General features: G+C 41.7%; 2 protein-coding genes across 9 annotated transcripts in view; both read right to left on the bottom strand.

Annotated features, from left to right (window-relative positions):
- Positions 1–339: 339 nt before the first annotated feature.
- On the bottom strand, positions 340–5,081 carry LOC308119443 (uncharacterized protein). The gene has a single exon (XM_080479449.1). The coding sequence runs from the start codon at positions 4,935–4,937 to the stop codon at positions 4,305–4,307; it is 633 nt and encodes a 210-aa protein (XP_080335575.1). The 5' UTR covers positions 4,938–5,081; the 3' UTR covers positions 340–4,304.
- Positions 5,082–11,115: 6,034 nt separating this feature from the next.
- rps6ka1 (ribosomal protein S6 kinase a, polypeptide 1) overlaps positions 11,116–14,537 on the bottom strand; it is a 56,964-nt gene continuing 53,542 nt past the window's right edge. For all 8 annotated transcript variants that reach the window (XM_080479895.1, XM_080479897.1, XM_080479896.1 and 5 more), the window contains 4 exons: positions 14,345–14,421; positions 14,130–14,247; positions 13,861–13,998; positions 11,116–12,983 (listed from right to left, as the gene is read on the bottom strand). In XM_080479895.1, coding sequence (XP_080336021.1) covers positions 12,861–12,983; positions 13,861–13,998; positions 14,130–14,247; positions 14,345–14,421 — 456 coding nt within the window. In that variant the 3' untranslated portion in view covers positions 11,116–12,860. The remainder of the gene's footprint in view (positions 12,984–13,860; positions 13,999–14,129; positions 14,248–14,344; positions 14,422–14,537) is intronic.

The following is a 14,537-nucleotide window of genomic DNA, read 5'->3' as shown; positions in this document are numbered from 1 at the left end:
GAGAAGAAGCTCTAATGGACCAGCAAATGACTGAATGATGACCGGAAACCAAATGAGGTCCTCTCAAGCTGCGGCCTTGGTGTTTTTTGTTTTTTTTTCTTTCCCTTTTTATGCAGCTTGTACCTCTGCAGCATCTTGTTACGTCAAAGAGCAGGTTTCTGCTGACGCTACACTGCTGTGAGCTGCTGCAAGGTGACCCCAATAACGCCAAGACCTCTCACGCAACTGAAAAAATGGTCTCAATTCAAATATCCACGCTAGGATATGATCACTTAATGTGTACATTTCAAAAAAAATAAATCAAGAGTCAGAAGACTGAACAGGACACGACCAACAATTGAGTTATTTAGTCTTTTTATTCTAATAATTCTGCATATTTTACAAAAAAACCCAAAAACACTTGAAATATAATATTGGAATATGTTCTGGTCTTGCACATTGTAGCTCTGTGCTCAAGTAATTAACAGTGTCAAGAAGATGAAACCAGTCGTAGCAAATTTAAGCATAAAACAGTAAAACATTCATTATTTCACTTTGCAGCAAAGCGTTTAAAAAGGAACAAAAAGCAGTGTCGGTACATCAGATACAAAAGAGACTTTCATTTGTTCATTTGACTTCAGAGCTGAAAGCAAATCAACAGCACACCCGTTACTGATAAGCATAGAGCATTTTAAATAACTCAACCTAACATTCATACTGAAGAAGAATATACAGCTCTCCATCAACAAAAATACCTGATTTAAGAAAACAGGATGTTTTGTGCTCTTAACATAAATGCATATTATACCAAACTACAAACAAGCACTGAAAATATCTAAACATTCAAGAGACAGACCTTTTGGGCCTGTGGTTGGCCATCATGTGTGTCAGTAAAGGGCTGTCAGAACTGCAAATCATTCCACCTCTGCAAACATTAACTTCCTAATGCGCATGTGATATTTGGTAACTTCCAAATATCTTCTTGTCTTGTGAAAGAGACACATTGATTCTCAAGCATATATCAAATGCATTTAAGTGTTATTTAGGCTCAAATTTAGACAAACCAATTACTAGCAAGGCAATATTTCACAGGAATCCAGTCAGGAATTGAATAATCTTTATGCTAGAAATTGAGAAATCTGTGTGATTTTGCCTGGTTTTACACATTCAAGAGTATCACTCTATTTAAATAATGTTAAAATATGATTCAACAATACACTTTTTCTTTAAAAGGTGCCCTGAAACTTGTTAATGGTTTCATTTTAGCGCCGCTTTGAACCTAAGCGCAGTCACTTGGAATAAACACATGATTATGTTTTCTCAACCACAGTTCCAAACAAGAGCTGATCACACTGTATTTCCAGTAGTGTTCAGGAAAATAGGAGAAGAAAAAAAAAAAAAAGAGTCATGTGATAAATAGCATTACATTCATTCTGCAAGTGGGCCCAGAGATCTTTGGGAAACAGTTGTTGTTGTTTTTTACATACATATATAGAAAAAAAATCCAAAAGGTGTAGTCCTACATCATCAGTGTGCAAATTAAAGTGTTTGTCCTGATGAAGATGTTCGGTATCCGGATGAAGTTCACGATGGTCATGAGTTCATCAGTTTGCCTCAACTGTCAAAATTTTAATTGTTTCTGCCGATGCACAAATATTGCATAAGGCATTAATATATAGGCCAGCTGTATATTTGCGGAGGACTGTAACTATATACATAGGACCATTAGTACATGTTTAAGGCCAGAAAGACCCTTTTGTTCTGTCAAAGCATTCTTCTCAGCTGAATTTTGTTTGGTGTGGATGTGCACAAAGACAGCTCGCAGTCTGTACCTCGATCATGTGGAATGCTTACAGTCAACATTCAAAGATAAGGTCATCATGGCTATCAACATTAACGCACAATATGCGACATTATCATGGCCTGAAGGGCCACGCCGTGGAGTTTTGGAACACATTAAATGAAAAATTAGTCCAGTATCCTGAATTTGAGTGCCTGAATGATTCAAGCTCCAGAAATGCCTCTTAAATGACCTTTAGTCTCACACCATGCTTGATTGTTTGTAGTACTCCATTTTAAAAAAAACTCTTTGATCGAGCAGAAAAAACCCTGATGATGTCCCGCTGACATTTGTTTTGTTTTTGTTTGGTCCCTTCCGAGCCACAGATGATATTTCACAACTGTTTTCTGAGGTTTAAGTGTTAATCTACATATTAAAGTAATATCGGTGGGGTGCCGCTTTAAGTGTGCTTCCAGGAAGCGTGAACAAACTGATCATTCAAGCCCTTTAAAGTTAAACTCAGAAAATACCCAAAGCTAACATGTGGGTGCGACTTGTTTTGAGTCCAACTCATGCTTTTTTTAGTCTTCACATCTATTTTCACATGCATCAAATTTCTCTGCACACTTCGAAAAAAGCTTCTAGGATACAGGCAGCCTCGTCTCAGAGAACTTTTTCCCTCTCCTTTTCTGCAATTCTTCACTTAATGGACGAGGAAATAATTACAAATGTCATACTTAAGTGCACGCGAGTATTTGACGGAAACTATTTTGTGAGTGATTCTGCAGTAAAGCCACAGACCTCTGTGATAAACAGCCTGGCTCCATTGTTCTTCGGTGAGGTCATCGATAATAGGAGAGCAATCGAAGCACCATCAGGGAGCGTGCAGTCGCAGAAATCCCGTTTGATTCTTTGAGAAAGTGACACACACGGATGAATACCAGCATGCACTCACGTCTCCGTGTGTGCTTTCTCCAGCAAACGCTGTGCTGAGACCGAATCCCTGCCTTTCTGCCGTAACCTTCAAATGCCAAAAATAGAAATCCCTGGTGTATCGGCTGTGCAGTCTATGCACACAGATACAACAGAGGCAAGGGATTGGTGGAGTAGATGAATTCAAGAGATAGTCTTTTCTTAATCCAAAGAGAATAGAATTGGGAGGGAGTTAATGAAGAATTAGGTCAAAAAATGTAGACTGTTTGTGTACAGGAGACAGATTTAGCGGTGCATGCTGGATTACAACATGTTTATGGGATGAGCTCTAAAATTATATTTCCATACAAATCACACAACCGAACCCTGACCGAAAGCGTGTTGTATAACTTCATCACTCCACAAAATATGATTAGAGTGACAAGACACCAGTGGGCCTTGTTTTACCAAAAGGTGCAAACTTCTATTCCTGCACACAGCACTAAAATCTAATCTGAAAAACAGTGATGGTCTACTTCTTTTTTTTCCCTTTCTTATGCATGCATGACTTAAACTGTGTCTTTCAATCTTCACATACTGTAGTCGGCAGCGTCATCAACAAGCGTCTATCGTTACAATTATTCACTACAAAGCCATTTGCGATGGATCTTCAAGTTGAGTGTGATAAAGTAAAATCCTCCAGAGGCTTTCAGCAGCTGTCCAGTCATGATGTCGCAGTTGCAGCGCTCTGCTGGTTACATTCGACGTGTTTGTGGAAGCGGATTTAGGATGGGGAGATGAGTGGTTGCTAGGTGACTGGATAAAAAGAGGCCACAGGTGGAATTGTCCCGACATGTCTCTCTCTCCCCCCCCCTTTCTATTATCTCGCTTTTCCTTGTTTATTATGCTGCCAAAATCAGATGCCGCGGTCATAGATGAGTGGTCGCAGAGAAGCCAAGGCACATCTTCTGTTCTACAATGTGTGCAATTTCTTTATCTTGCGTACGTCTCTTTTCTCTTTCCCCATTCCTGGTTTTATAGCGCAGCAATCTTAACCTTGCCCTTTCATTCTGCCTTCACCTCTCGCTCAACACGACGAAGAGGATGCTGTTATCCGTCTCCTGATCTTTTCCTTATAAATTCAGTCTCCATTTTTCTTCTCTGTCTTATGCAGCATTAATATTATATAATCTCCACTGTTTCTTTTTTAAGTTCTATTTTTAAGTTCATTGCTGAATAAATTGAGAGTTTGACAGCAAAGCACAACCACATCACCTGAACGAAATGACTCATCAATGCATCATGGGCTATATCGGAAGCTCACTGACGCAAGCAGCAACAACAAGGACATGATGACATCCTGTACACATTATGCACCGGTACTCACTTGAATGGTTTTTCTAGCCAAATCATTTTTCTCAGGAATACACTGACCAAGAAGCTCCTTACTAGCATTAGTGATTATTGTAGGCACTCTAAAGCCCTTGAGGACCAGCCTCAGGCAACAAGAGCAGAAAGGTGGGAACTTGAGAGCAGCCGTGTCAATGAGTGATAGCTAAAGAATAGAAGTCTATTCTCACAGCTGTGTAAAGCACATTGCGAAAGTGATGGATGACATACGAGCTTCGTTGTCTTATTTGAGTTTCACAGGCCAGGGGAGGCATGTGCGAAGTCCAAGCATGGAGGAAAAGACAATGGTAGGTCGATGTTTCTTGAACTTGAGGCCCTTCTTCAGTCGTTGGCTGTTCTCTGCCACGTACAGCTCCCCCTGCTGAGCGGCGCCAGAAATCCGCGACACCAACTCCCCGTGAACGACCACCTCCTGCTCCGAGCGCACAAACACCTCTCTGAGCTCCTCCAGCCGCCGCTCCATCTCTCTGATGACACGCTGGCGCTCCTCCACCTCCAGGAGGCGCCGTCGAGCAGCCTCAAACTCCATGCTGGAGCTCGGGGTCACAAGTTTGGAGGAAGGGGCCGTGGCAGAGGTGGATGGGGGTTCAGAACCAGTCCGGAGGGCTCCTGTCACCCTCCGGAAGTCTCCCATGGAAATGGAGCGCCGGGTGGCTGGGGAAGCAAGTGCCAGGAGACCTGAGGCAGATGTAGAAGGTGGCATGGCAAGGGGAGGAAGACGGGGGGAGGATGATGTTGGAGACAATGAGTCCGGTGGGTGGATATCAGGATGTGGGTCCTTGTTTTCGATGGCTGCTGCCATGTCCTCTGTCGCGTCCTCATCCTGGGTGTCTGTGTTCCTTTGCCGTCTCTTCATAGCCGTTGCTGAATGCCTCCTGTTCTGCCGCTGTCCTTACTGTCGCTGTCGGTGTTTTCCCTCAGTTGTTGTGTTTCAGGAGAGCGAGCAGCGAGCAGCGAGCGCAGAGATGTGCAGTGATGCAGCCTGGGAATGCTTCCATTCATTAATGAGAGATCTGAGCCAGGCTGGCGTTCTCTCTGCATCCGTGAGTGGCTGTGCCGGGGAGGGTGCCTCCTGGCATTTCATTGGCTGCTGAACTCATGAGCACGTCAGCTGATGATTGGGCAGCTTTCCTCTCTGCTGCTGATGCTGGCAGGCTGTCGTGTCCTCCGCTTGACTGTTTTGCTTCGTCGTCATCTGGAGCTCTGCTTTGACCAGCTCTGCTCAGTCAAGCAAGGCAGAGAAGGGGAAAGAGATGGAGAGGTCTCTCTCTGTTACTTTCTATTCGCTCAGCATCTCTCCTGCCATCCCTCTCACCAGCTCCTTTCTCCATTTTCCTCCTTCTACCCTTTCTTGGGTGGTTGCCCTTAGCAACACTGACTTGATATCAAATGGCAAAAGTGGGAGGGAGCGGTGATGTTCCCGTTTCTCTCTCCGTTTATCACCTTGCGGCTCGGTTTTATCACCGTTTCCCGGCACTCCGCTTTCACACTCCCCATCTGGTTTGACTGATCTGACACGGATAACCGATTTGCCCGACACTGCAACTGAACAGCAGTTCGTTGCACTGAAAAATGCTTTATGGGTTCTTTGAGTCACCAAGAATGTACCTGACGAAATTCAGCAGCCGTAAGTTATATTCCCAAAGTTCTATGGCTCAGCTGAAAAAGCTCATATAAATAATTTATCTATTCATCGATCTTCTATCGTGCTTCATCCAGGACTCCACCTGCCTGAACTAAGGAAGGGTACACCCAGTCCTACACGGGACAAACACACGATTTGAGACACACATGCACACCGAATGTCAAATTAGAGCCAGCAGATAGCCTCAATCACGGAAATGGTGCCTTTATATACAGCGAACCACTACAGCGCTGCATTTGGCAGTATTTAAATAAACAGACATGATACAACTCAATACCATCATTGCCATCTTGCTGCCCTTTAAATAAATTGTGTCCTTACATTCTTATTTATAGTAATGCCTTATACATTTATGTAAATCTCTGTCAACACACTATATTTATGTATTTTTTTAAATATGCAACAACAACGAAGGCATTCCAATCTGACTAAAAATGATGTCATCATATCAAACTGCACATACATGTAGCCAAAACACAGTGTTTATGTCCATGCGCATTTATGTCCAAATGGCTGGGATTATCTGATATTATCTGGTTATAGCATCATGACATAATGCTTTGACTTGTTCCCTTCTTACTGTAACACCCAGTCCTCAGCCACGCTTGCCCTCTCTGTCTAGACAAGTATTGACCGGTTCTGTGATCTCACTGCAGACGAGCTATGATTGAAGTATGCGAAGGTAGCCACAAGATAACTTCACTCACACACACCCAGAAGTATGCATGCACGCAAAAAGGTTGAGAAGTGTGATATATTTGCAGCCCTGAAAGTTGAGGTTTTAAATATCTGCCTTCCACTAGATTGAACAAGAACAACTGCAGCTTTTAGCGGGTCAGAGCTGGGTGGCATGTGTGAGTGCTTGCATATTTGAGCGTGCACTCAGCTCTTTATCTGAGGATTGGCACTGCATTAGCAGTAACACTGACAGTTCTCTTCCTGCTTTTAACTTTACGGATCTCCTGAGGGAGGAGCGACCGCAGTAAAAAAAAAAACCAATACTAAGATAGATAAGCTGAAGAAAGGGAGGGATGAGATTAGACTTTAAGTGGAAGAAAAAAAATGACAGGAAACCCTAAAGTTGCTTTACAAATCAAAAGAACAGTTACAGCTGTAAAGAAGATAACAACATTGCTGAAAAGTATAAACTTACTGGCCATTTCAATGAGTTTAAATACTTGTCAGCACAACAATTAATGAGCCAATCACATGGCAACTATTGAAGCATGCAGACAAGGTCACGTTAACCTGATTTAACAGAGCATGAAAAAGGTGATTCAAGTGCCTCCAAACGTGGCATGTTTGTTGGTGCCTGACAGGCTGGTCTCTCTGTGAAGGTTTCAGAAACGGCTGATTTACTGAAATTTTGATGGGAATGGGAGGGGAATGCTCGGACTGTTTGGAGATGATAGAATGACCACATAATACGAGGAACCTTCAAGATGGTGGTCTTGAACCGCAGAAGATCACATTAGGTGAAACTGCTGTCAAGGACCATGTTGAATCTAAATAAAAAAAACAAACAACCTATAAAGTTCTTATGTTTCTATCTTGCGTGAGTATTGTCATAAGAGGATTAAATGACTAAACGACCGCAGTGGTTGAATGGGAGCCGCAAGAATATGTTTTGATGTGTGTGGCCCTTTTTTTGGAAGACACGAGGTTGTGCAACATCCTGCATTTGAAAAGAGCTTTCTCTAAACTAATCCCACATGGTGTCTACTGTGGCCTGCGCAGACTGCTCTCATCGTTTGTAAACATCTTGAGCATCAGAACAGCAAGAGGCAGCCTGCCTGCAAACACGGAGGATGACTAAACACAAAACGGTCCTGCTTTGACAAAGACACACACACACACACACACACACACACACACACATGCTCGATTACATTTTCTACCACAATGGACTCCCACACATGCTCTAGAAATTGTTTCACTGATTATTCAGAATACATTTTTTTAATATATCTAATATATGCAAAACAAACACACACACACACAAAGTACCTTCAGATACGTTTTGTACTTTGGTAGGAAACCAAAGTGTCCAGAATAAACCCCATGCGAGCTCTGCAATTAAAGGTGTAGCCGGGGCTCGAGCCGAGAAACTCCTCAGAGTGAGGCGACAATGCCAACCACTACCCTAACAAGCATCTTCTAACATCTGATTTTTTTTTTGTTTATAATTTGATTTACTTATATATTTTTTTTTGCAAGGTTGTTTTGCAGGCTGAAATGAACAAACCAAGAGTTGAGATGACAAGTATAGTAGCATATTGCTGTTCCAGAGTTTATTGTACACTCTGTGTTGAATAAAAGGCAATAACATATTTGTGCAAGGAATTGTAATGTATAGGAAACTATTTTTTGTACATTTAAGTACATCTCCACATTCACATTCTGTACATGTTATTCTTGCTTATTTACGCATCTGTTCGTTGCAAATATATGTACATGTCAATACTTATGGGAAAAAAAAAAATCATTACACATGTTTGTATACAACTAAAGTGTTCGACAGTGTTTCTTCGACAGCTCCTATCAGACAAGGCTCCATTCTAATGTCAACCCACACAACCTCCCACTGTTGTAAAAAAAAAAAAAAAAAAATCAGGAAAATCCAGCATTTGAGTAGAGCTGCTCCAGCTGCCAGCTGCAGTCAACAGTAAAGAGACTGGACCCAGATATAAACGGCACCACTTTCTACACAGATGACAGTGAGGATACTGGTGTTTCTAATGTAATCAATATCAGTGGGCGCTTTCTCCTGCTGCGGGCTGGGTCCGTCAGACTCTGTTTATTAATGTGTGTGTGTACACGAGTGTGTGAAGGGGCGGGAAGTCATTCATATCAGTGTGACTTACTGTTACAATGACGTCAACGAGAACAGAGCCCCCCGCTCACATATCAAGGTATGCATTCATGTTGTCGGTGTATAAATAGAGAGCATTAATTACACATAAGACAGTGCACAGGGTTCAGCGTCACTGGGACTGTGCTGGTTGCAGATTAGTGAGAGAAACCTGCAGTATGAGAGGATGTGCAGCAGTTACTGTGTGGCTGTTATGTAAGTGAGTGTGGTGGTGCATACTGAAGGCAGCTAAGTAGGGGCAGGTAGATGTGATACTATGTGTAATAAAGCTGAATCTGCAGTGATGCTTCACGGCGTGATGGTGTCTTTGTGTCATAAGGAGAAGGAGGAGGAGGAAGAGGAGGAGAATATGGTACAACATGACAGTTAAAATGCCACAGGGGAGGAAGGACTGGAGGAGAGGCGATGAGAAAGCAACTCATTTTCATTGTGATACTATAAGCTGTCTCCTCCGTGCCTGTATAAATATGCAACACTATATTTAACATGACAACTGCAAATGCACCAGCTGTGCCTTTCAGTATATTTCTTAAACCAGAAGGTGCAAATTTGTCATATACTGTGTGAAGCTGTTTTTGGATTACCCGAGGGTTGAAAGGACTTAAAATAACGCATTAGTTGAATGGACATTAAAAGATGACGGCATTAATCATGGTCAGATGGAAGCGCTTTATCCCAAATGCACTTAACTAGACAGGCCTGGGTTGATTGCATTTATGCACAAGCTTGTACTTTATCTCCCTCCAGTGACCATCTGTGGAAACACATCAGGCCCGCAGCTGAAGGGCAGATCAAGCGCCAAACACACAATGTACTGCAGTTCTTCACACCACTGACATCTCATCTCAGATCTGATCTTAGATTTTCCACCAGCTCTGGTCAGAAAAACCTGGATTTGGGATTGGAAACATTCCATTCCATTTTCAGCTGTTTCGGGACCTGATGTTAGAAGTATCTCCCTTCTTCTTTTTTTTTCATTTGTTGACAATTATGACATTCCAGTTTTTTTTAATCCCTTTGGTTCTATTTTAAGCAGCTGTGCATGTTTATCCTTATTTCTAAGTATTCTAGTTATTTCTAAGCTGTTTTAGCATTTCTCTCCATTTATGGTGATTTCAGCTATTTATCTCTTTTAAAGCCCATTTGAGTCCTTTTGTAAATTACTGATATGTAAATAACCTTAAAAAAGGATGTTTATTTGGGTATACTTTTCTGAAAGCTTCAGGGAGCCACTGAAGAAGTGCTACACATATGGCCCCAGAGCTGCAGGGCTCTGGTTTTAGACCCATCTGTTCAAACCTTCCAGAGTCAGAACTAAACATGCAAAAGCTGCTTTTAGTTCTTATGCTCCAAATACTTTTGGGAAAACTGGAGGACAAGTCCAATTCAGTTCTTAAAATAATAATAAAAAAAAAGCTGGATCTTTCAGTTTGGTGCTGCGCTTTATCTTTATGTCTTGCATTGAATTCATTTTCTCTAATGATGCATTAACATTTTTTTTTTTAATTGCTTTACAATTTTTCCTGCACTTGTTTGTTGTTCATGTATGTTGATGTAAATCATTTTCAATTGTTACTTTGAAATAAGGCTGTCTTGTCTCACGCCAGAGTGTGGACCAACATCTTACAAAGCAGGGAAATGAGTTTACAGTCAACATAATGGATCAAGAAATTCAACTGGATTTACTCACAAATGAAATATAATAACGTAGCTGTACTTGCATAACAAAATGTAAAGTGATCAACCAGTTTAGTTTGCATTTACAGGCTGCGCTGTGCTAAAACATCATAGATTACAGCAAAATGCCAGAAGCCAGGTGACTGCTGTAAATGTGTAGTTTCAGCTGGTTACTGGTGATTTAACCCTTCAATTATACACCCGTTTCTGTGTTTTATGTCTGAACAGCCGGGTAAGAAAAACATTGTCAGATATACGAGATGTGTTTCAACGTGTGTATTATGCTTGCTTAAACCTCCAGACCTTGGTCCAAGACATTTGACTATCTTATGTTTCACTCTTAAGTGTTTTTCTTTTTTGTGTTAATGCAGAACCCACTTTAGTGAATTCAGCTAAAACTGAATATTTAATCAACAATCTACACTGCAATAGAGGTAGCACATTTTACTCTGAACTATCCACTTGCACACGTAAATGCACGAAGCACAAGGGACATGATACTCTGTCTACTCTAAAACATTAATTTTCTTATGAGAGATGTGGAAACTTAAAATCACTTACCTTGTTGCCATCAGACTGAAATTACAGCTTAATTTAAGTTCACAATACTCTTTCATTCTTCATTTAGAGTAGTTCTCCCTACTTCCTAAACTCAGACTGATTGTAATGGCGCCATCTGGAGTATGCAGTGAAAACAGGATTTAAGAGAATTTGATATAAAAGATTATCAACCTGTATGCCTGGGATTTTTTTAAATTTATTTAAGGTACCACTTTCATAGTTAACTCAGTAACTTATATTGCCGGTTGGTCATCCCAATAAAGAATAAGCCACACCTGGTCATAGCAACTAAATCTTTAATATTGTAAGATATAAAAATCTTTATTTTTATCATATAACATCTTACCATAAATTTAGTCAAAGGAGGGAGAGTTTTGCCACCAAACAAGAATTATAACATAACTTTGATCTCTTGAGGTAAGACAGCTGTCCATACATTATGGAGCCACACAGGTCTGTCCTTCAACACACATGTACCGGTGTCTTCTTGGTTTCTCTCATGTGTTTGCAAAGCAAGACATTCGGCCTCACCTGTAGGTTTAGGCACTGAGCTGAAAGCAGGACCTATCCTATGAAGCGACGTACAAAGAGACACATTTTCTCTCCTCGAGAGGCCTAAAATTCGGCGCCGATAAAATGTAAACAAGTCGTAAATTGAGCAGTATCAAAGGAATTCAAACGTCGTGAGTGAAAAGGATTACATCAGTGTTTTTGACCGATTTTCAGGGGAATCGAAGCAGCGCTCAGTTTCACGAAGACTCCAGTCAGCCCTGCAACCTTTGCAGTTTTCAAACGGAAGAAAAGACCTGTACGGCATCAAGTCCTCAGGGTTGAATGTGCTCAGCTTGTCTTTAACGATTTCAAATCACCACTTTCTTGAGACAAAAAGAAAACAAAAAACAAAACAACGAAAGCAGCCAACACAGGAAACGGCATTCAATATGCATTATTCAAGAAACTGTGGAAAACAAATTGAGAAAATTGAGAAAACAAAGCAAGTATATAATTTTAACATGCCACATTGTTCCTTGGGCAGGTTTTCTTTCACAGAAAGCCACCTATTTTACTAGTTTTTGTAGTAATAAAAAAATAATAGACACCTCAAATGGTTGCCAGCAGATTGACCAAGCAAAGAAAGGGAGAGGAGCGAAACAAAAAAGCCACATGACATCATCACGTCACTGGACCATGCACATGACTCTGCAGCATCCTGCGAAACGGTACAGACACACACTGCAAGTCATGCAACTGACATACGCGCGCACGCACGCACGCACACACACACACACACACACACACACACACGCGCACACACACACACGCTCTCTGTAAAACAAAATACAAGCTCTGACCAAAACATCAGCAATTGACATTTCCCAGAATCCACATACTCTGGCTGTACCAAAGCCAAAGAGGCATTTATGGCAGAAATGTTTAATATTTATATCAATAATGCTCCTTTTAAAAACATTTAACAGCAGTTGGACAGTACTGTGGCGGTGTGCTGTCGGCACAGGTTGATTTGGCAGCACAACCGGTAATGTAAAGCTCATCAACGCTACAAAAAACCCAAAACAAAACAGGAAGACAAAACAAGCAGACGTGCAGCAAGTATGACAACTAATTACAGCAATGATGATCAGGAGAGAAACTTTCATTGTTGTGATCAAAAACATGGCTGCATCGACTCTGGCAGATCATGCACACTCACTTACTCACATTCACACGGCACCAATACATCTGCCGAAAACCTGCACCAATTCAATCCCCCCCATCCCTTCCATTTTTACGATTTATTTTTATTTTTTTGGTAGTCCAACGAGAGCTCATGAGCCCACATGAGGACAATGATAGCCAGAGCGGGACAACAGATGTCACAAGGAGAGGACAGGACCATAGTCAGTGTTCCTTGGCTGGTATTGGCAGGTGGACAGGAAGTCCTCAAGCAAGCTGACTGGGTGGTTCGAAGCCAGGAAGTGTGGTATTGATCAGACTCCAGAGAGCTGATTGGCTGTTTCGAGTCTCTACAGGGAAGTGGAAGGAAGCTTCTTGACACGCCGCTGAGCGAGGAAGGAGCTCTCGATGGGTTTGAGCTCTGGAGTGGGTTGTGAGTTCTTCAGGGCGGAGTAGGTGGCAGCCATTGCACCCTGGAAGAAAGCAGAAGCTCAATATTCAACATTCAGCTTCTTTAAAGACAATCATTCCGATGTTAGAGGTGGATCGGGTTAACCTGGACCATTTTCTAGTTAAGCCGCTGTCGGTATAGATGGCTGAGAGACCTTTATTGCATTGACCTTCTCGTCTGTACCACTTTGTGTCCATTCATTGTGGGCCACTAATATTTAGTCTCTCTCCTGCAGTCTGTGTTTTCTCTCTTTATCTGTACCTTCCTGCTCTGACAGAGGAACATGGCGTTGATGATCTGTGTCTCCTGCCCCCATCGATTCTCATACCATACCTCATGTTCGTCGCTCTCTGTCCTGCCTAATCATTTTCCCGCTTACAATTCCCTAATCAGAAGTGTCTCCCTAGTAAAGCCATTTTTTGTTTCCTTTTGAATGTCACCTATGTTTGCTCATGTGGGACTCTTTACTTTCTATTCAAATAAAACTAAACTGACTAAAAGAAAAACAAGAAAGGAATTATAGCCCATCTACTGTCCTCTCAATAACAATACAAATAGACAAATGCACTTACAAATGCAAGAAAAGCAGGATTCTTAACTTTAAACGGAAGTAAAATCTCTGCAGTGTTACAAACTCTGAGTAGTAACTTTCTATATCAAAATATAATGTGGGTTGGTGGGATTCAAAGGTGACTCCTGGATTTTGTTGATATGTGCCGGTTAGAGGCTTAAACCTGCCACAGATACATCTGTTCCACTTTGATTTAGCATTTGATTTGTTTTGTTGTTTTCATTACTGTCATCACATATTTGTTAAGAATAAAGTTATACTGCTGTCTTCAATTAAATATTTCAACTCTCAGGGTGAAAATATGGGAGTATGCGCTTTGCTCTGTTACCTTGACAAGTTTGGGGTCCTGGTGTTGCAGCTGACTGTTGGGGAGTTTATCTCTCTGTACAATCCAGGGGTGTTTGAGAACCTGCTTAGCGCTCAGTCTCTGATGAGGGTCCACGTGAAGCATCTTGGAGACGAGGTCCTAGAAGCAGGAAACGTATTAAATGCCTTTATTGCTGCTGCACGTAATGAAATGTATAAGGCTGTTGAGGGTGGGATTTGGGGAGTGCATAGCAATCATAGCAAAAACTCAATGCAAATATGGAGTTGTACCTTCGCAGCCTCAGACACGGTGTCCCAGTTGCCTCCGGTCAGACTGAAATGGCCGCTTCCTATTCTCCCCAGGATCTCGTTTGGAGTGTCCTCGGGTCCGTTGGCAAATGGAGTAAAACTAGTGTGGAAGAAAGTAGACAGACAACTGAATGACTAAAAAGAGCAAAGAAAAAAGAAAAAGACTGATAAAACAGGAGTGAAGTGTTGCTATGTACCCAGCCAGCATGGTGTACAGTAAGACTCCCAGACTCCAGATGTCACATCCCACATCGTAGCCCTGACGCTTCAACACCTAAGAATGGCCGTCAGAAAGAATCACACATTTTTAATTTTTTTTTTTTTTAGCGCCGCCAGGTTTCTTTTTCCATTTTACACTCAATTCATGCAATTACTCGTTCGAGCGTCTCA

Source organism: Lipophrys pholis, assembly GCF_963383615.2.
Source record: "Lipophrys pholis genome assembly, chromosome: 14".
Lineage (NCBI taxonomy): Eukaryota > Metazoa > Chordata > Actinopteri > Blenniiformes > Blenniidae > Lipophrys > Lipophrys pholis.
Note: the sequence above shows the minus strand (reverse complement) of the source record. Positions and strands in the feature narration are given on the sequence as shown.

Bases quoted from the DNA above. Each gene is read 5' to 3' on its own strand.
- LOC308119443 (XM_080479449.1), bottom strand. From the start codon at position 4,937: ATGAAGAGACGGCAAAGGAACACAGACACCCAGGATGAGGACGCGACA.